The sequence below is a fragment of the Mauremys mutica genome, chromosome 15 (genome assembly GCF_020497125.1).
Source record: "Mauremys mutica isolate MM-2020 ecotype Southern chromosome 15, ASM2049712v1, whole genome shotgun sequence".
Taxonomy (NCBI): domain Eukaryota; kingdom Metazoa; phylum Chordata; order Testudines; family Geoemydidae; genus Mauremys; species Mauremys mutica.
In genome coordinates this window covers 38111001-38131595 of record NC_059086.1, presented here as the reverse complement: position 1 = coordinate 38131595, position 20595 = coordinate 38111001, and the positions used below count along the sequence as shown (strand labels likewise).

General features: G+C 61.8%; 2 protein-coding genes across 3 annotated transcripts; both read left to right on the top strand.

Annotated features, from left to right (window-relative positions):
- The first annotated feature begins 1459 nt into the window (after window positions 1-1459).
- Window positions 1460-10022, top strand: LOC123349843 (wiskott-Aldrich syndrome protein-like). Its single transcript, XM_044988077.1, has 12 exons — window positions 1460-1647; window positions 2772-2912; window positions 3408-3494; window positions 4028-4124; window positions 4244-4285; window positions 4409-4462; window positions 4615-4792; window positions 5489-5531; window positions 7826-7979; window positions 8314-8735; window positions 9644-9749; window positions 9852-10022. The coding sequence occupies exons 1-12, from the start codon at window positions 1534-1536 to the stop codon at window positions 9905-9907; spliced, it is 1494 nt and encodes a 497-aa protein (XP_044844012.1). The 5' UTR covers window positions 1460-1533; the 3' UTR covers window positions 9908-10022.
- A 2224-nt stretch (window positions 10023-12246) lies between these two features.
- Window positions 12247-19699, top strand: LOC123349849 (histone-lysine N-methyltransferase SUV39H1-like). Of its 2 annotated transcripts, XM_044988089.1 has the most exons (6): window positions 12247-12390; window positions 13978-14123; window positions 15471-16139; window positions 16708-16854; window positions 19196-19325; window positions 19417-19699. In XM_044988089.1, exons 1-6 carry the CDS (start codon window positions 12372-12374, stop codon window positions 19551-19553), a joined length of 1248 nt encoding a protein of 415 aa, XP_044844024.1. In that variant the 5' UTR covers window positions 12247-12371; the 3' UTR covers window positions 19554-19699. The 2 variants fall into 2 exon arrangements, with proteins under 2 accessions (XP_044844024.1, XP_044844023.1); XM_044988088.1 differs by lacking the exon at window positions 12247-12390 and adding an exon at window positions 12568-12941 and having other exon boundaries at window positions 19196-19656.
- The last annotated feature ends 896 nt before the right edge of the window (window positions 19700-20595 follow it).

The following is a 20595-nucleotide window of genomic DNA, read 5'->3' as shown; positions in this document are numbered from 1 at the left end:
TTCCAGGTCTGGCCCGGAGCCGAAGAAAACTGACATTTTGCGAGCCGGCCGGGGAACCTCCCCCCCAACACCCCCGCCCCCAAATTGGGCGACCATGCAACCAACTTAGAGCGACTGGTCTCTTTCATTGGGCCGACAGCTGGGGCAAGAGACACGTTTCTGAACTTCTGCAGAGCCCGTGTCCTTCCCCTGGGAGTCGGGCCGGTAAAAGAGACGTGTCCTGTCCACGCAACGCTGCCACCCCCCAAAAAATGTCCTTTCCCGGAAGGAGAAACAAGAAAAAGACCATTTTGGAAAGCGGGATTTTTGCCCCCATCTGAGGGTCCGAAAATTCAGCTTCCCCCCTTTACTAACTCTCAGGACGTTTTCCAAACCGTCGGGTTTCCTTTTCGGGGCCTGGCGTTGCCTGGGGCTCGGGGACGCTGGTAGAAGGGTCCCGGGTTCAGATTCTGGGGTGGGTGGGTGGGTTCCAGGCCTGGTTAATTCCGGGCTGGCCTGGATGGGATAATCGCACCGGGGACGGCTCCCCCAACTGAAAACCCTCACCCTGCCAGCTCCTAAAGTCTGCGTCTCGGTCCATTGATCCTGCCTGGATTCACATGACTCCAGACGCACGAGGCTTTACTGAGGTGGGAGCGGGGATAAAAGGGCCCTTCGAAGCACCATTTCGATCGGCATGTCCAGCCCGATCCTGCGTCATTCCCAGCACTACGGACAAAGCCAAAAGACACTCCTGCCCCCCCATTGCAGCAGGGGTTCCCCCACCCCCATGGCTGGGGGGGGGGGGTGATGCTGTGGGGAGGGGCAGCGCAAGGTGAAAGCGATGCAGGGAGCCGGTGGCTTTTGTATGGTAGCTCTGGGTTTCAATAAATAGCAACCGGACTTTCCTCTCGGCCTGAGCCGTCTGTGTGTGTGGGTCGGAGGGGAGGGGGTTATGGGGGGAGGAGGGCAGGGGGAGATGGAGGAGGCAAGGGAGGGAAGTTGGGGGGTGAGTGTGGAGGAGGGGGGTTGTGGGGAGGGGGGTTGGGGGCAGGGCCCTAGCGGTGCATTACCCACCATGGAGAGGCAGCTGGAACCAGTCCCCCAAACAGCCCCCTACCACAGCACAGCTAGGCTGCCCTCCTGTGACTTGCGGGGGGGGGGGTCCCCCACAACCCCGAAGGTGCGTCAAACTCAGAAAATGCCCCCCACACCCCCCCAAACAGCTGCATAGGAAGCACAAACCGGGTGCCAGGCGGACACAAGGTTGCCTGAGTTTGCCGAGAGCCTGAGCCCATTGCTCGGAGAGGCAGGCCGGCCCCAGCCGTCACCGGGTTTTCCCCCCCCGCCCCCCAGCTCTGCCGGTGCCCCTCACTCCCAGCCCTGGCTGGGGCCATTCGCAGAGCCCAACTTCCCCAGGCCCCGGGCGCTCAGCGTTGGTCGGTGGTTTTTTCTGCGCTTCCTGTTGAAGAAAGTCCCCGCAACGCGGAAGTTCCCTGGGGCGAGATCAGGGAGGGGAGAGACCCCGAGAACCTGCCGGGGGCTGGAGCCAGCATGAGCCGGGGGTCCAGGTCAGGGGCACGAGGGCAGCAGGAGAACGTCCCCTCCCATCTCCTCCTGGATCATGAAAACCAGCAGGTGTTTGAGCTCCTGGGCCGGAAATGCACGGTGAGGCGTGAGGCCCAGAGGGTGCAGACACCAGGGGGCTGCGGATTGGGAGTGGGGGGCACCGGCAGAGCTGGGTACCCCAGGGCTGGGCGAGTAAGGGGGCTGCAGGGTGGGCATGAGGGGGACCGGCAGGTCTGAGGGTGGGGAGCCCAGGGCTGGGGGGCAGGAGTGAGGGGCACCGGCAGGGCTGGGGGGAGCCCAGGGCTGGGCGAGCAGGGGCTGCGGGTCAGGAGTGAGGGGCACCGGCAGGGCTGGGCAAGCAGGGGCTGCAGGGCGGGAGTGAGGGGCACCGGCAGGGCTTGGGGATGCAGGGCTGGGCTAGCAGGGAGCTGTGGGTTGGAAGTGGGGGGCACTGGAAGAGTTGGGGGGGCCCAGGGCTGGGCGAGCAGGGGCTGCGGGTCAGGAGTGAGGGGCACCATCAGGGCTTGGGGATGCAGGGCTGGGCGAGCAGGGGGCTGTGGGTTGGAAGTGGGGGGCACTGGAAGAGCTGGGGGGGGCCCAGGGCTGGGCGAGCAGGGGCTGCAGGGCGGGAGTGAGGGGCACCGGCAGGGCTTGGGGATGCAGGGCTGGGCTAGCAGGGAGCTGTGGGTTGGAAGTGGGGGGCACTGGAAGAGTTGGGGGGGCCCAGGGCTGGGCGAGCAGGGGCTGCGGGTCGGGAGTGAGGGGCACCGTCAGGGCTTGGGGAGGCAGGGCTGGGCTAGCAGAGGGCTGCGGGTCAGGAGTGAGGGGCACTGGCAGGGCTGGGGGGGAGCCCAGGGCTGGGCTAGCAGGGGCTGCGGGTCAGGAGTGAGGGGCACCGTCAGGGCTTGGGGAGGCAGGGCTGGGCTAGCAGGGGGCTGCGGGTCAGGAGTGAGGGGCACCTTCGTTGCTGCCTCCCCCCCCCTCCGCTCAGGAGGAAGTGGGGTGAGCGGTGCTGACGGGGGCCCTGGCGCAGTGACGCTGGGGAGCCCGGAGCCTCGGCCAACATCGGAAACCAAGACAGGAACTGGCAGCCCCGGGGGCCCAAGCTCAGGGCCGGGCGAGCCCTCCCGCCGGCGGCGTTCTGTGCGGCTGTTCCCCAGCCGCCCCAGAGCTGGCTGCATCTCAGGCGCGATCGCTCTGTAACTCGGTTGTCTCTGTGCCAGACCCTGGCCACGTCGGTGGCCCAGCTGTACCAGGCCTTGCCCCCCAACAGCCAGGTCTGGGGCAAGCAGGGCTGCGGGGTCCTGTGCCTGGTGAAGGATAATCCCCGGCGCTCCTACTTCATCCGCCTCTTCGACCTCAAGGTGAGCCTCTGCCCTCCCGCCTGCAGCTCCCCAGCCCTTCCCAGCCCTGGGGGGAACCCAGGAGTCCTGGCTCCCAGCCCCCCGCGATCTAACCACCAGCCCCCACTCCCCTCCCAGAGCCGGCAGAGAACCCAGGAGTCCTGGCTCCCAGCCCCCCCCCCCCCCGATCTAACCACCAGCCCCCACTCTCCTCCCAGAGCTGGCAGAGAACCCAGGAGTCCTGGCTCCCAGCCCCCCCGATCTAACCACCAGCTCCCGCTCCCCTCCCAGAGCCGGGGAGAGAACCCAGGAGTCCTGGCTCCCAGCCCCCCCGCTCTAACCTACCAGCCCCCACTCCCCTCCCAGAGCTGGGCAGAGAACCCAGGAGTCCTGGCTCCCAGCTCTAACCTACCAGCCCCCACTCCCCTCTCAGAGCTAGGGAGAGAACCCAGGCGTCCTGGCTCCCAGCGCCCCCTGCTGGCGGGGCGTTAACCGGGGTTCCCCTTTCTCTTGCAGGAGAGGAGGCTGACATGGGAGCTGGAGCTCTCCAGCCAGCTGGTCTATTCCGCCGTCACCCCCTATTTCCACACCTTCCCCGGGGACGTGAGTATCTGCCCCAGAGAGGGCCGGGGGGTGGGGGTGATCAGTGGGGCGGGGCTTCCAGACATAGCCCTGCCCCCGGAGACAACACTTCAGAGATGGGGGGTGAAAAGAAGGAGAAAATTGAGGGCTACCAAGAAGAAGTAAGCCTGGGAACCCGGATGCCTGGGTTCTCTCCCAGCTCTGGGAGGGGAGTGGGGGGCTATTGGGTTAGAGCAGGGGGGGCTGGGAGCCAGGACACCTGGTTTCTCTCCCGGCTCTGGGAGGGGAGTGGAGGGCTATTGGGTTAGAGCAGGGGGGGCTGGGAGCCAGGACACCTGGGTTCTCTCCTGGCTCCGGGAGGGGAGTGGGGGGCTATTGGGTTAGAGCAGGGGGGGCTGGGAGCCAGGACTCCTGGGTTCTCTCCCAGCTTTGGGAGGGGAGTGGGGTCTGGTGGTTAGAGCGGGGGAGGGAGCCAGGACTCCTGGGTTCTCTCCCGGCTCTGGGAGGGGAGTGTGCCCCGCCCCCAGGACCAGTGAGGTGCCTTTTGCTTTCAGGAATGCCAGGCCGGGCTGAACTTTGCGGACGAGGCTGAGGCCCGCGACTTCTACGCGCTGGTGGAGGAGAAGGTCCAGAAGCGACAGCAGAGGATGGGTACGTGGAGGGGCGGGGAGCCGGCCGGCGCCCCCTAGAGGGGACAGGCCCCAGCCCCGTTCCCCGCCCCCCCCCCCGAGCCTGCCAGCATCACAGTGCATGTTCTCCTCTCTCCTCAGAGAAACGGCAGCTCCCCCCGCCACCTCCCCCGGTCAATGAAGGTGAGTCCCCCTCTATCCCACTGTCCTTTGCAATGGGGGGGAGGGGCAGGTTAGGGGTAGACCCCACTGGGGGTGGGGGGCTGGTGACGTGGGTCTAACCGCGGCTCTTTTTGCCTCCCTTAGAGCGACGGGCATCGACGCTGCCCCGATCCCCGATGCCCGGGGGAGACATGAATGGTAAGTGGCTCGGAGGTGGGGGTCTGGAAAGGGTGAATTCAGCCCCTCTGCCCCATGGCGCCCGCCAGTGCCCGGCCCTGACTGCCGGGGGAGGGCGCCCCCTGCCCAGACCCCCACCCTGCTCCCCACAGCCCCATCTCGCTCCCCCGCAGGTCCCAGCAAACAGCCGAATTCCCCCTCCGGCTCCTTGAACCTGGTGACGATGGACATCCAGAACCCGGACATCACCTCGTCCCGGTACCGGGGGCTGCCGGTGCCCACGGCCGCCGAGAAGAAGAAGGGCAAGAAAAAGATCTCCAAGGCCGACATCGGCGCCCCAAGCGGATTCAAGTGAGAGCTGGCATCAGTGGGGCAGGGAATGGGGCACAGGGCCTGGCCTCTCTAGGGGGCACCGGCTCCCATCTGGCCCCAGGGCGGGGGCTGGCTGGCATCAGTGGGGCAGGGAATGGGGCACGGGGCCTGGCCCCTCTAGGGGGCACCGGCTCCCATCTGGCCCCAGGGCGGGGGCTGGCTGGCTCCGGGGGGGGCAGGAAATGGGGCACGGGGCCTGGCCTCTCTAGGGGGCACCGGCTCCCATCTGGCCCCAGGGCGGGGGCTGGCTGGCTCCGGGGGGGGCAGGAAATGGGGCACGGGGCCTGGCCCCTCTAGGGGGCACCGGCTCCCATCTGGCCCCAGGGCAGGGACTGGCTGGCATCAGTGGGGCAGGGAATGGGGCACGGTGCCTGGCCTCTCTAGGGGGCGCCGGCTCCCATCTGGCCCCAGGGCGGGGGCTGGCTGGCTCCGGGGGGGGCAGGAAATGGGGCACGGGGCCTGGCCTCTCTAGGGGGTGCCGGCTCCCATCTGGCCCCAGGGCGGGGGACTGGCTGGCATCAGTGGGGCAGGGAATGGGGCACGGGGCCTGGCCCCTCTAGGGGGCACCGGCTCCCATCTGGCCCCAGGGCAGGGGCTGGCTGGCATGAGTGGGGCAGGGAATGGGGCACGGGGCCTGGCCCCTCTAGAACTGGCTAATCTTTGTTCTCCTTCCAGGCATGTCACCCACGTCGGATGGGACCCCAACACCGGCTTTGACGTACGTAGCTTCAGAGACAGGGGCACGGCGGGGGGTGACCCTGGGGTCCCAGGGATCGGAGGGGCTGGGAAGGGGGCCAAGGACAGGCCGTGGGGTAAAGCTTCGGCGTTAGCAGTGTCTGTGTAGGGGGGGGGGAGGGTGGGTTTCACTCATGCTTGTGGCTACCAGGCATGATGTGGGGTGTGAGTGGGCGTCAGTTGGTGGGCGCGGCTGTTCCTCGGCTGCCCTGCCCCAGAGGTGGCTGCATCTTAGCGTCAGGTGAGCTATCTCTGTGGGGTGTTATATGCGGCGGTTCCCCAGCTGCCCTGCCCCAGAGGTGGCTGCATCTTAGCGTCAGGTGAGCTATCTCTGTGGGGTGTTATATGCGGCGGTTCCCCAGCTGCCCTGCCCCAGAGGTGGCTGCATCTTAGCGTCAGGTGAGCTATCTCTGTGGGGTGTTATATGCGGCGGTTCCCCAGCTGCCCCGCCCCAGAAGTAGCTGCATCTCAGTGCACCATGGGGCGTTATGGGGGCAAATCTGGGGTTTGCTTGAGCCAGGACTGCCCAAGACACTGCCTCCCTGTGGCCCCTCGTCCCCCCAGCTTTTTCCAAACTCACCCTGGTCTCCCAACTCACGTTACCCGCCCCACACCTCCCGCAAGCTGCTCGGGGAGTTGGCGGCGTGACCGTTATTGGTGGTGAGGCTGGCGCGTGCCCACAGGAAAGGGGCAAGTCGCAGCCACCCAGAGGCGCTGCCGGATGGCGCAAGGGGCAGGGCGCGGGGCTAGTCCCAGGATGTTTTTTCGGACTCCTTGGGGCTCAGCTGGGAATTAACGCAGGGCCTGTGGCGTGCCGCAGCTGGGGGCTCGGTGATCTGGCCTGCAAAACCGATTGCCATCGGGCCAGGTTCTCCCGGGACCGTCCCTTTCTTGCTGCGGCTGGCCCAGGAAGCCAGTTTCATGGGCTTTGGACGGCCCGGGGCTTTTTTTTCCAGCCCTCAAAGGCAGCGGCCCAATAATCTGGGCATGAGACCCTGCAAGAGGATGTGTCGCATGACACTGATCTCAGCCACTTCTGAATGCAGCCACTTCTGGGGCGGGACGGCTGGGAACAGCCCCATACAATGGCACACGGGGAAGGCTCGCCTGGTGCCGAGCTGCAGCCAGCTCTGGGGCGGGGTGGCTGGGAACAGCCCCATACAATGGCACACGGGGAAGGCTCGCCTGGTGCCGAGCTGCAGCCAGCTCTGGGGCGGGGTGGCTGGGAACAGCCCCATACAATGGCACACGGGGAAGGCTCGCCTGGTGCCGAGCTGCAGCCAGCTCTGGGGCGGGGTGGCTGGGAACAGCCCCATACAATGGCACACGGGGAAGGCTCGCGCTGCAGCCAGCTCTGGGGCGGGGTGGCTGGGAACAGCCCCATACAATGGCACACGGGGAAGGCTCGCCTGGTGCCGAGCTGCAGCCAGCTCTGGGGCAGGACGGCTGGGAACAGCCCCATACAATGGCACACGGGGAAGGCTCGCCTGGTGCCGAGCTGCAGCCAGCTCTGGGGCGGGGTGGCTGGGAACAACCCCATACAATGGCACACGGGGAAGGCTCGCCTGGTGCCGAGCTGCAGCCAGCTCTGGGGCGGGGTGGCTGGGAACAACCCCATACAATCGCACACGGGGAAGGCTCGCCTGGTGCCGAGCTGCAGCCAGCTCTGGGGCGGGGTGGCTGGGAACAACCCCATACAATGGCACACGGGGAAGGCTCGCCTGGTGCCGAGCTGCAGCCAGCTCTGGGGCGGGGTGGCTGGGAACAGCCCCATACAATGGCACACGGGGAAGGCTCGCCTGGTGCCGAGCTGCAGCCAGCTCTGGGGCGGGGTGGCTGGGAACAACCCCATACAATCGCACACGGGGAAGGCTCGCCTGGTGCCGAGCTGCAGCCAGCTCTGGGGCGGGGTGGCTGGGAACAACCCCATATAATGGCACACGGGGAAGGCTCGCCTGGTGCTGAGATGCAGCCAGCTCTGGGGTGGGGCAGCTGACATCACCTCCCAATTGGATCCCTCCAGGAACATCTCCCAGCTGCTTGCTCTGCCCAGTGGTTTAGCGTTTTAGGGGGGTCAGTATTAGGGGGTCCCCCGAGGCTGCTGGGGGGGGGCTAATTTAAGGCATGATCCATAAATCCCCCATCCCCAGATTTCAGGGGTTGACGCCTTGCTGCTCTGTCCATCTGGGTACCTGCAGCTGGGGGCGGGGGGGGGGGTGAACTTGGGGGCGTTTGCCGGAGGATTGAGCCGCCTTCCTCCATCCGTCTCTCTCCTAGATGAATAACCTGGACCCCGACCTGAAGACGCTCTTCTCCCAGGCCGGGATCAGCGAGGCGCAGCTGACCGACGCCGAGACCTCCAAACTCATCTACGATTTCATCGAAGGCCAGGGCGGGCTGGAGGCTGTGAAGGAGGAGCTGAGACGCCAGGGTGAGTTCTCCCCGTGCGGCGTTATGTGTGGCTGTTCCCCAGTCCCCATCCCCAGAGGTGGCTGCATCTCAGTCCCGGGCAAGCCATCCCCGTGCAGTGTTATGTGCGGCTGTTCCCCAGCTGCCCTGCCCCAGAGGTGGCTGCATCTCAGTCCCGGGCAAGCCGTCCCCGTGCGGTGTTATGTGCGGCTGTTCCCCAGTCCCCATCCCCAGAGGTGGCTGCATCTCAGTCCCGGGCAAGCCTCCCCATGTGGCACTTTGGGATCCTCAGGGGGCCGCGGGGGAAGAACCTCGTTACAGGCTGGGCTTTAATTGCAGTTCATTTCTCCCCACAGGCCCAGCACCACCCCCGCCCCCCATGACCCGGTCCGGGCCCCTCCCTCCCCCACCCCCTTCCTCAGCGAGGGGCAGGTCTGGCCCATTGCCCCCGATCCCAGGCGGCCCCCCACCCCCCTCATCTATGCCAAATAGGGGGCCTCTTCCCTCCCAGCCTCCCAGGGGGCATCAGCCCCCACCTCGTGGGCCCCTTCCCTCTGCCTCCCGGTCTGGTCCGCCCCCCCCTCCGCCTGCTGCTGGGGCAGCACCCCCACCCCCACCTCCTCCACCCCCCCCTCCGCCCCCAGTCTCTTCAGGGCCTTGTCCCCCTCCCCCACTTCCTTCAGGGGGGGGCAGCTCCCCAGGGGGCCAGCCCGCTCCCCCCCCAAAGGGGCGTGGGGCCCTGCTGGACCAGATCCGCCAAGGCATCCAGCTCAACAAGGTGAGCTGTGGGGCAGATGGGGGGGTGAGGATGGGGGAAGGGAGGAGGGGAGATGGGGGCTGAGTGGCGGGGCAGAGATGGAGGAAGTGGGGGAAGGGAGGGGGGACAGGGTGGGGAAGGGGGAGATGGGGGGCTAGGGGAGTTGGGGGCAGGTGTGGGGCATGGAGGGGGTGACTGAGGGGAGCAGGGATGGGGAGGGGGGCGGCTGGCTGGGTGGGGCTACGAGGGGGGAATTAGAGCTGGCTTTGCGGGTGAGGGTGGGGGAAGTGGGCTCTGGTGGGCACAGGGGGTCTGGGCTGGGGGCTCTGGCAGTGCCAGGGGGTGGGTGGGCACAGGGGGTCTGGGCCAGGGGCTCTGGTGGTGCCAGGGGGGTGGGTGGGCGCAGGGGGTCTGGGCTGGGGGCTCTGGAGGTGCCAGGTGGCTGGGGGGTCGCAGGTGGTCTGGGCTGGGGCCACTTGAGGTCCCAGGGGGTGCGTGGGTGCAGGGGGTCTGGGCCAGGGGCCCTAGTGGCGCCGTGGGGGTGGGTGGGCGCAGGGGGTCTGGGCTGGGGGCTCTGGCGGTGCCAGGGGGTGCGTGGGTGCAGGGGGTCTGGGCTGGGGGCTCTGGCAGTGCCAGGGGGTGGGTGGGCACAGGGGGTCTGGGCTGGGGGCTCTGGTGGTGCCAGAGGGGTGGGTGGGCACAGGGGGTCTGGGCTGGGGGCTCTGGTGGTGCCAGGGGGGTGGGTGGGCACAGGGGGTCTGGGCTGGGGGCCCTAGTGGCGCCGTGGGGGTGGGTGGGCGCAGGGGGTCTGGGCTGGGGGCTCTGGTGGTGCCAGGGGGGTGGGCGGGCGCAGGGGGTCTGGTCATGCCAGGGGGTGGGTGGGTGCAGGGGATGGATGCTATGGGTCCTGACCTCTCCCTGCATTGCAGACCCCCGAGATGCTGGACTCCCCGCCGCCCCCGCAGAGCTCCGAGGGCCTGGTGGGGGCGCTCATGCACGTCATGCAGAAGCGGAGCAAAGTGATTCACTCCTCGGGTGAGTCGCCCCATCCCGCCTTGGCGGCGGGGGGTGGGTGCCGTGCCCCTCCTCCCCCACCCCCTGCCCCCTCCGCCACTCACCCTCCTCTTCCTCCCGCAGACGAAGGCGAGGACAACGGCGGGGACGAGGAGGACGATGACGAATGGGACGACTGAGCTCCGTCCCCAGCAAGAAAAGCTCCCCCCTTGTGTGCTGGGCGCTGTGCCCCACTCCCCTGGGTGATCCCCAGCCCACCTGGCCCCTTTGCAATAAAGACAGCTCTCCGCTTGACCTGCTGCCCCATCTTTTACCCAGAATTCCCCTCCCCAAGCCCCCAGCTTCCCCTATCTGCTCCCATCACCCCTTGAAACCCAGGGCTTGGCAATACCCTGGTCTCCACTGACCTCTTTGGCATCACAAACAACCCAACCGATCTCCTTCCAATTTGGCTTCATGCTTTGATCTCAGCCCGATTGAAAAAACAAGCCAAGTTGGAACCAAGCTGGCGATGTGGGGCTCAAGAACTTGGCGTGGGTCATCAGCGCAGATTTTGGGGCGGATTAAACCCATTGGTTTGGGTCAATGTCTGAGTGACAGGACTGGAAACCAGAACGCTTGACCTGAGGCCGTGTCTACGCCACATGTGCTCTGGTGGCCCAGCTACAGAAGATTTAGTGTAGACACTTTCAACGGCAATGCAAGGGGTCTGTAGCTGATCCATCTTCCTGGTAGCTAGGTTGACAGAAGAATTCTTAGTTGTGTCTACACCTGTGCGTTAGGTTGGCTTGACGATGGTCCTCTGGGGAGTGAATTTTGCACACCCCTGAGCGCCGTAGCTAGGTTGATCTCAATTTTGAGCGTAGACGAGCAGCCACTCTAGACTAACGTCTTGTTATAATGGCAGCGGCGTCACCCGCAATATAGAACTTGCTCGTGAGTTATGGCTTATTCCTCTCAAGACTTGGCAAAAACGGATTTTTATTTGTTTTTGGATCATTTCGACAGAGCAGAATTCAGCTTTTATTTTTCAATAATGTTGATGGCTCGTTTCACTGTTTATTTTGAAGGCGGGGAAATGATGCGGGTGCAGGGATGTCAGGGAATAATTATTTCATGACTGCAGAGGTTGAGTTCAAAAAGCGAAAGCTTTAAAACACAAAGTCGCTTCAAGATAGATGAAGTCACTAGCCTCATGGTCTCAAGTAGCAATTTTTTTACTTTGCCTCACTCTCTGTTTCGACAGTTATTAATGGAAATGCTTTTTCTGGGTTTGTGTGTGCGGGGAAATGGACATCGACCAGAATTTACTGATCCAGAGTGAATCTTTCCAAGCCTGTGAATTTCGATTTGTTTAATGGGGTTTTATGTTCCCGTTGCTTTACTCTGAAGGGTCTCGCTGCAGCTCCAAACAGGACAAGCAAGATGGAGTTGGACAACTCTGTCTTGCCTCTTTAATGAACGTTAGCCCACCACAGACTGAGCCAGTTGAAGCGATTGTTACTCCTCTGCTCTTTATTAAACAACATTATCAACTGTTTCTCCGGTCGCTTTCATGGCAGCGATCCCAACAGACAGGGGATTTGCTCTGGGGCACAGAATTGGGGAATGGGACACATGGGCCTTTCCTCGCCAGGAATCGTTGGCTCCCATTTGGCCCCAGGGCAGTGGAATGGCTGGCTCCGAGGGGCAAGGGAATGGGGGGGGCCAAGGCCTTTCCTCTCTAGGTATACCAGGCCTCGTGCCCCACCCCAATAAAACCAGCTGGGAGGCCAGGGAGCGTGACCCCCCCAACCAATTCTTTCCTTTCCCGTATCAGTAAAACAATTCACAGTGCCAACCAAGGATCCAAACTCTTGGACCCTCAGTTTCCAAGGGGGCTTTTGTGTTTCGTCACTGGCGTCTGAGTTTCACACCCCTTCCCGTGGCCTTGGCATTGGTACCTAGGTGACACCATCCTTCTGTGCCTTGCCATTGATGCCTAGGTGACGCCAACCCTACAGGCATTGACCTTGGCGCCTGGGTGACGCTAACCTTCCCAGCCTTGACGTTGGCACCTGGGTGACGCCACCCTCCCCCATGCAGCATTGACGCTGGCAACTGGGTGACGCCATCCTGTCCCCTGGCCTTGCTGTTAGAGCCAGGCAGTGACTCTGGTGCCAGAGCAAGGGGAAAGGGCAAACCAGGGGTGTTCATTGATGGGAAAGCAGAATCATGGGGCGGGGGGGAAGAGGGGCTGCATATTGTTTTAGGCTGAGGTGGTACTTTAAGATTAGGGTGAGGGTCCTTTGGCCGCCCCGCCACCTAGTATGGCGCCAGAAAGCCCCCTCAACTAAGCCACGAGGCGGCTTGTGGGGCAGACTGGGCTGAAGCGAGTTAATTTGGTGCCTTGTGAGCCATTTCCGCGACACTTGCGGTCGCACGGCGGCGCGCAGCACTCTGGGAGATGCAAATGACGCCCGCGGCCGGCGCCCCCGGCGCCAATTGGCTGGCGGGACGCGTCAATCAGGCCGGGCGCTCAATGGGAACGGCCGCGGCGGGGAGCGGCGGGGCGCGTCGCTCTCCCCCCCCCCTCTGGCCACGCCCCCTGGGAGAAAAAGTTTCGGGCGGCCCCAGTGGCTGGAGGAAGAAAAAAAAAAAAAGATGGCGGAAAATTTAAAAGGTGAGCGAGGGAAGCCGGCGCGCGGAGCGTGGCGCGAGGCCGGGCTGGGCGCGCGGCGGGAGAGGCGTCTGGGCGGGGGGTGGCTACTATGTGGAGCGGCGCGAGCGCGGAGCTAGTTCTCCCCCCTCCCCCCCTTCCCGGCGCGCGAGGCGGTAGCAGAAGCGACCGTTAAGGAAGGAGGGGGCCGGTTGAGAGCGCGCCAGTGGAACGTTCAGGGGGCTGCCCTCGCGCGCAGGGCGGGAAACGGGGCAGGGCGGAGTGGGGGAGGGGAGAGGCGCTGCCCCCGCTGGTGGGGGGAGGGCGCACGTGACCCTGAGGGTGCCACAGATTCCCCCAGGGTGCCCCCACCCCACTGGCACAGAGCACCTCCCCTTTGTGGGCTGGCATTGACCCCGCCCCTACCCCCACGCCAACCCCCCCCGAGGTGGGGTGACCCCCCCATACACCCTTGCCAACCACCGTATGTGGGGTGAGCCCCCTGTATGCCCACACCGACCCCCCTGTACGTGGGGTGACCCTGAGTATGCTCACGCCAACCCCCCCGATGCAGGGTGAGCCCCCCGGATGCTCATGTCAACCCTCTGACATGGGGTGAACCCCCCGTACGCCCACGCCAACTCTCTGTATGTGGGGTGATCCCCGAGTATGCTCACGCTAACCCCCTGATATGGGGTGACCCCCCTGACGCAGATTGACCTCCCCTGTATGCCCAAGCCAAGCCCCCGACGCAGGGTGAATCCCCCTGGACGCTCATGCCAACCCTCTGCATGGGGTGACCCCACTGGACGCTCATGCCAACCCCGACATGGGGTGACCCCCCTGGATGCTGATTGACCTCTCCTGTATGCCCACAATGACCCCCTGACATGGGGGTGACCCCCCTGTATGCCCAAGCCAAGCCCCCGACGCAGGGTGAACCCACCGGACGCTCATGCCAACCCACTGACATGGGGTGACCCCCCCCATATGCTCATGCCAACCACCCGACGCAGGGTAAACCCCCCCAGATGCTCGTGCCAATCCCCCAGACACTCACGCCAACCCCCGGGACGTAGGGTGACCTCCCCCAGACGCTCACGGCAATCCTCCCTAGACATGGTGACCTCTCCCTGTACGCTCATGCCAACCACATGCTCATGCCAACCTCTGGGTGAGGGGCAGCCCCTGGACAAGGGGTGAGCCATTCCCCCTACATGTGCTCGGGCTGACCCCCCTGCCCCTAGGCTCACCAGTCCCCCGATGTGGGGTGACTTCCCAGTACCCTCTGGTGAAATCTTCAATGCAGTGTGACCCCCCCCATACACTCAAGCCAATCTCCCCGCAGCCCCCCAACACTGCCTGCTATCCTCCCGCTGATGGCCTGACACGGTGACCCCCCCTCACAGCTGTGACCCCAGGTCCTCCCCTTGCACTTTGGCCCTTTCTGATGTCACAGCTCTGCTGGTGCCCCTCACTCCCAACCTGCAGCCCCCGCTAGCCGAGCCCTGGGCTCCCCCCAACACACAGTGATTCCCCCCCTTCCCTGGGGTCCCTCCCCTCGCTGCCCGGCCGGTGCCAGCCCCCTAACGCTGCCCCGTGTGCCCGCAGGCTGTGCCGTGTGCTGCAAGTCCTCATGGTCCCAGCTGCAGGACCTGTGCCGGCTGGAGAGGGTTCGCTGCCCCTCGCTGGGCATCACCCGCAGGAACCTCAGCCACTTCGAGGTGGAGTTCCTGTGTGACTACAAGAGAGTGCGGGTGAGTGTGCCAGCCTGCCACCCCGATCCCTCCCGGGATCCCCCCGCAGCTGGGAAACCCCCATGTCCAGTACCCCTTTGGCCCTGGTCCCCCTGCGGCCCAGAAACCCCCGCCTCCAATTCCCCCCCACCTCCAATTCCCCCCTGCAGCCCATGCCTCCAATTCCCACTGCAGCCCAGTCCCCCCCCCGTTTGGCCCAAATCCCCCCTGCCTCCTTTTCCCCCCGCAGCCCGGACCCCCCAGCCTCCAATTCCCACTGCAGCCCAGCCCAGCCCCCCCCCCCACTTTGGCCCGGATCCCACCCTGCAGCCCAGAAACCCCTGCCTCCAATTTCCCCCTGCAGCCTGGACCCTCCTGCCTCCAATTCCCACTGCAGCCCAGCCCCCCTCGCAGCTGGGAAACCCCCACCTCCAATACCCCTTCGGTCCGGGTCCCCCCTGCGGCCCAGAAACCCCTGCCTCCAATTCCCCTCCACCTCCAATTCACCCTGGAGCCAAGCCCAGCCCCCCGCCTTCAGCCCAGAAACCCCTGCCTCCAGTTTCAGCCCCTGGATCCCCCTGCTTCCAATTCCCCCCTGCAGCCTCCTGCCTCCAATTTCCTCCACAGCCCAGATCCCATTCCCCCTTGCAGCTCAGATCCCCCTGCCTCCAATTCCTCACCTGCAGCCCAGATTCCTCCCCACCACCACCTATATTCTGGGTCTCCCCACTGTAATCTGGAAACTCCCGCCTCTGATCCCCCCACAGCCCAGATTCTCCCCCGTGGCCTCCAATTTCTCCCCGCCCAGCCAGGATCCCCCCTGCCCTCACCCCCAATTTCTCACACAGCCCCAATCTCCTCTCCCTGGTGCCCCCCATCCTGGTCCTCTCTGCCTGGCACCCCCCTCCCCACCGGTGCTCTAACCTGATCTCCTCCCCCAGCACCCTTCTCGCACCAGGCTCCCTCTGGCACCTCCAAACACATGACTTCGCCTAAGACTGATTCTGGCTGTGTAGGGATACCCTGCTCCACACCGGCCTCCCCGGGGTGGGCTCAGAAACAGGGCCTGGGGCATAAACAACCGGGCAGAGGAGTGTGGTGGGTACAAGAGTGGGGATGACCCAGTGAAAGCCATCCAGGACTCCTGGGTTCTATCCCTGGCTCTGGGAGGGGAGTGGAGTCTAGTGGTTAGAGCGGGGGCTGGGAGCCAGGACACCTGGGTTCTCTTCCTGGCTCTGAGAGGAGAGTGGAGGTCTAGTGGGTCACAGAGGGGATGGGGCGGGGAGGTGTCTGGGAGCCCGGACTCCTGGGTCCCGTCTCTGGGAGGGGGCGTGGCTATGCCCGCTGACCGGCGGGTTCTGGTGGCAGGAGGAGGAGTTCTACCTGGTGAAGTGGCGCGGCTACCCGGAGTCGGAGAACACCTGGGAGCCGCGGAAGAACCTGCGCTGCGTGGGCCTGCTGAAGCAGTTCCACAAGGACCTGGAGCAGGCCTGGATCCGGCGGGACGGCAAGCCCAAGAAAAACGCCCGCTGGCTGGACCAGGGCGTGGCGAACTACGTGGTGCAGAAAGCCAAGCAGCGGCGGGCCCTGTGGCGCTGGGAGCGCCAGCTGAACGCCAAGCGCAACCACAAGGGGCGCATCGTGGTGGAGAATGAGGTGGATCTCGATGGGCCACCCCGGGACTTTGTCTACATCAATGAATACAAGGTGGGTGAGGGCATCTCCCTCACCCAGGTGGCGGTGGGCTGCGAGTGCCGTGACTGCCTGGCGGAGGCGGCTGGCGGCTGCTGCTGCCCCGGCGCCTCCCGCCACAAGTTCGCCTACAACGAGCTGGGCCAGGTGCGCATCCGGGCGGGGCTGCCCATCTACGAGTGCAACGCCCGCTGCCGCTGCGGGGCCGAGTGCTCCAACCGCGTGGTGCAGCGGGGCATCCGCTACGATCTGTGCATCTTCCGGACCGCCAACGGGCGCGGCTGGGGCGTGCGCACCCTGGAGAAGATCCGCAAGAACAGCTTCGTCATGGAGTATGTGGGAGAGGTACGAAGTGCCAGGCAACCACCTCTGGGGCAGGGCAGCTGGGGAGCAGCCACACAGTGTCATATGGGGATGGCTCGCCTGGTGCTGAGATGCAGCCACCTCTGGGGCGGGGCAGCTGGGGAACAGCCACACATAACCTCATGGAGGGAAGCAGGGCTCGCCTGGCGCTGAGATGCAGCCACCTCTGGGGCGGGGCAGCTGGGGAACAGCCACACATAACCTCATGGGGGGAAGCAGGGCTCGCCTGGCGCTGAGATGCAGCCACCTCTGGGGCAGGGCAGCTGGGGAACAGCCACACATAACCTCATGGGGGGAGCGGGGCTCGCCTGGCGCTGAGATGCAGCCACCTCTGGGGCAGGGCAGCTGGGGAACAGCCATACACAATGTCATATGGGGATGGTTTGCCTGGTGCTGAGATGCAGCCACTGCTGGGGCGAGACAGCAGCCGGATGGGGATGCTTCCCCAGTGTTGAGATACAGCCACCTCTGGGGCGGGGCAGCTGCGGAACAGCTACACAGAGTCCCCCAGTCCCATGCTCCTGGCATGATCCCATCCCGTCCCCCCCAGATCATCACATCAGAAGAGGCGGAGCGACGAGGTCAGATCTACGACCGCCAGGGTGCTACCTACCTCTTTGATCTAGACTACGTGGAGGATGTTTACACAGTGGACGCTGCCTACTACGGCAACATCTCACACTTCGTAAATCACAGCGTGAGTGGGGGGGCCCACGGGGAAGCGTGGGGCTGGGGGCAGCCTGGGGGTGGATAAAAGTTAGTGATTGAAAAACAGACAAAAATATACCTCCCCCCCATTTTTTTAATGTAAATTAAATAGGCTTTGAAGAAAAAATGATTTAAAACAAAGTTTGAAACGCTGACAACGTATGTAAAGGCCCCCAGTGTATGAGACTCTATGGACATTGTTTACATCACATTCACTAGACAGCCAGGCACGTGCGCTGGCGAGGGCTGAAAGCAAGCTGAAGCCGTGAACTGGTGGAAGTCGCTGGCTCGGCTCACGGATTTTGTAGGGAGAATATTTGCTTCAGTTCAGTTTATTCACCGAGCTCAGCTCAATGGCCAGTCCCTTGCAAGTTAAGAAACTGATCAGGAGCTGACACAGCAGGAAAGCTTGGTTTCCTCTTCCAGTTTCTGAATTAAAAAATGGTGGGAGAGGAAGAGATCTACTAGATCTAAAATCCTGAAGGACATGGAGACTAGAAACCATCAGTCCAAATTCACTAATTACCCTGAACGCTCCCTTTGTTTACTAAATCCATTTGAAATGCAAAGCACGTTTGGATATTCCTCCTGTTTTCTTCTGTATCCAGCACGTTCAAGGTAGTTTTATCAAACTGATTGGAAATACCTGTTTTGTTTTCAGTGCAAAACATGGTTTGAGAAACGACTTTTCTTTTTCTGCCTCCAGTGCATTTTAAGGTCGTTTTTATTGAACTGATTAGAAATAATTAAATAAATTAAGAATTAACTAAAAATAACACCCTGGTTACCTTCTCCAGACCGGAAGCAGCTCTCTGGGGAGCTCAAAAACTTGTCCCTCCCACCAACAGAAGTTGGTCCAGCAAAAGATATTTACCTCACCCCCCATGTCCAACTAAAAATAACTTCGTTTTAAACGCAAACATTTTTAGATAAACTTTACTTTTCTCTTCTTCTACACCCAGCACATTGAAGGTAGGTTTTATTTAATGAATGAAAAATAACTCCGTCAGTTTTCAATGCAAAACCGTTTTTATAAACTTATTTTTGTTCTTACGCATCACGCACATTTGAAGGTAGTTTTCATGGAATTAACAGTAGCTCACTTTGAAATGCAAACCCTGTTTTGATCATCTCTACTTTTGTTTTTCCGTACGCATCTCGCACACTCTACAGTCGTTTTATGGAATGAATTAAAGCAAAACAATTTAAAATCTTTTTGTGCATTTTTCATTAGTTTCCATCCAAATTAAACTTCAACAAACTGAGTTGAAACCCCGCCCCCCAAAAAGCCTGAATAAGAAATGTCATTCACCAAATTCTAATGTAACAAAAAAGTAAAATTTAATAATCCAAATAAATATATCTTCTATATTATATAATTCATCTTAATACACTGCATTAGTGTAATATTAACATTAACAAATTACACTGATATAATGCATTAAGATTAATGAATTATGATATAAGTAGGCTTGACAAAAGTCATTTTTTATAATTTTGATGGACAAAATCGATGTTTGTTTTTAATAATTTTTTCCTGATTTAAATTTTCAGTTGTTGGACATTGTGTGTGTGTGAGAGATGAGGGGTCAGACAATAGGGTAGGCCAGGCGATCATAATAGCAGATGCTGAGATTCAAAAGTTAAAATTTTATAGCTGTTAGAAAAACACCACATCAAGATATTCAAAGTCAATATCCTTCAAGCTGCATTTTTCTTACTTTGCTTAACCCTCAATTTTGATCACGTTTGTGGGTGTGCGTGAAACTGATGTTTACCGACACTGACCAACAAAACTCGAATCCTTCCAAGCAGAGATCTAGGCTATATGTTAATATGATAATATAATTAATCAATATTAATGCATCATATTATCCTACCTCTGGATAGTTCTAAATGACAATATAATGTATTAATATTAATTCTATTTGAATTGGATAGTTCATTAATAAATAATGTAATTGCTTAAATAAATGTGTGTAAACGTAGCGAGTCCTGTGGGTTAGTGAAAAGAAGGGCCAGATTTGGGGCAAAGGCGACTTTTAGTTGCCAATTACCATGTTTTAATGGTTACCAACCAACGAGCCTTGGCTTTTCCCTAGGGAGAGAACTGAAAAATGGTGATTTAAATTGCTTCAGTTTGAGTCGCTCCACCCTGGCTGGGGGGTCCATGGAGAAGGGCTGGGCAAGGGGCAGAGAGGAGGGAGCTGGTGGCACCTGGTGAGGGAAGGGGTATTTGGGGAGGTAGTTGGGGGGCATGTGGGTGAGGGGGCAGGGCTATGGCAGCTTTGCCTGGCCCCACTCACCTGCCCCCCCCCCCCCCGGCGCAGTGCGACCCCAACCTGCAGGTGTACAACGTGTTCATCGACAACCTGGATGAGCGGCTGCCGCGCATCGCCCTCTTCGCCACGCGGCACATCCGGGCCGGGGAGGAGCTCACCTTCGACTACAACATGCAGGGTGAGTGCCCGCCGGGGGGGGCCTGGCCCCACTGCTTGGGGGAGCCCTGGGGTGGGATCCTCCCCCTGATGCCTTCTCTCCTCCCCCGCAGTGGACCCGGTGGACGCCGAGAGCACACGGATGGACTCCAACCTGGGCCGGGCCGGCGGCCTGGCCGGCTCCCCCAAGAAGCGGGTGCGGATCGAGTGTAAGTGCGGGGCCGAGTCCTGCCGGAAGTACCTCTTCTAGCCCCTGCGTGCCCTGCCGGGGGTCAGGGACCCACGGCCACCACCGCGCAGGGCTCGGGGGTGGGGGTCAGGGGGGCCCATGCCCACCCTTCCCCCGTTGGACTTACCTCACCTGCCGCTTCCCCCCTCCCGTCAAGGGGGTTTTATAGGAACAGCTGTTGTGGATTTGAATCAGTTGGTTCCCAGGCCGTGTAAAGACCCTGGCTACTGTGTACCGAGCGCCACGGCCTCCTGGGGGAAGCTGCCGGTTTGGGGGGATCCAGGAATATTCAACTTGAAGCCGCACTTGACCCTGCGTCCCTATGCAACCGGCAAAGCAGCTGGGGGGGGGGGGGTGTTTTTAAAAGAATTTGGGGCATTTTGTAAATGGACTTTTTCTACCAAGTATTTTTGGTTGGGGGGGAGGGGAGGGAGCAGGGGTTGGGGGGCAGCGGGGCCGATGTCTGTGATCAAGGCAATTAGATGGTTTGATTCTGCACCTGGTGGTGGTATCTGGTTATTTTGGCTTGTGGGGACAGTGCCCTGTGGTTATAACGGCTGGAGAATGGGGTCGGGGGCTGTCTGTTTAATTCCAACCTCTTAGTGCAAAGAAGAGAGTAGATGGATTTCTCTCACTCAGCTGGAGGAGTTTGCTTCACTGCCTGTCCTAAACTGGCCAACAGTTCCCCAGGTGTCCCAGCCCGGAGGCTGCTGCATTTTCAGTGCTGGGCAAGCTGCCCCGTGATGCATTATACACAGCTGTTCCCTGGCTGCCCCGCCCCAGAGGCGGTTGCATCTCAGTGCTGGGCAAACTGTCCTTTTACACTCGCAGGTTGGGGACGGGTCCAGGCCTCAGATGTTGTTTGTGTGGAAAGTGAGGCCCCAGCCCACCCACCCACGCTGGCATCAGAACCGGAGCCCATCAACACCACAGCAGGCACAGGGCAGGGCAGCAACCCAGCAGCCAGAATCCACCCCCCCGAGAACCCGGCCTCCTGGGGGTATCGAGTCAGGGGCCTGGGGACAGCAGAAGGCATCAGTCACCCAGGCAGAGGCGGGAGCCC

What these genes read in the sequence shown, in the direction of transcription:
- LOC123349843 (XM_044988077.1), top strand. Translation starts at nt 1,534, where the DNA reads ATGAGCCGGGGGTCCAGGTCAGGGGCACGAGGGCAGCAGGAGAACGTC. An exon ending in TCCTGGGCCGGAAATGCACG is followed by an intron (nt 1,648 to 2,771) that starts GTGAGGCGTGAG and finishes TCTCTGTGCCAG; the next exon opens with ACCCTGGCCACGTCGGTGGC. An exon ending in GGAGGAGCTGAGACGCCAGG is followed by an intron (nt 7,980 to 8,313) that starts GTGAGTTCTCCC and finishes TTCTCCCCACAG; the next exon opens with GCCCAGCACCACCCCCGCCC.
- LOC123349849 (XM_044988088.1), top strand. Translation starts at nt 12,914, where the DNA reads ATGCTCACGCCAACCCCCCCGATGCAGG. An exon ending in GCCAACCCCCCCGATGCAGG is followed by an intron (nt 12,942 to 13,977) that starts GTGAGCCCCCCG and finishes GTGTGCCCGCAG; the next exon opens with GCTGTGCCGTGTGCTGCAAG. An exon ending in CACACTTCGTAAATCACAGC is followed by an intron (nt 16,855 to 19,195) that starts GTGAGTGGGGGG and finishes CCCCCGGCGCAG; the next exon opens with TGCGACCCCAACCTGCAGGT.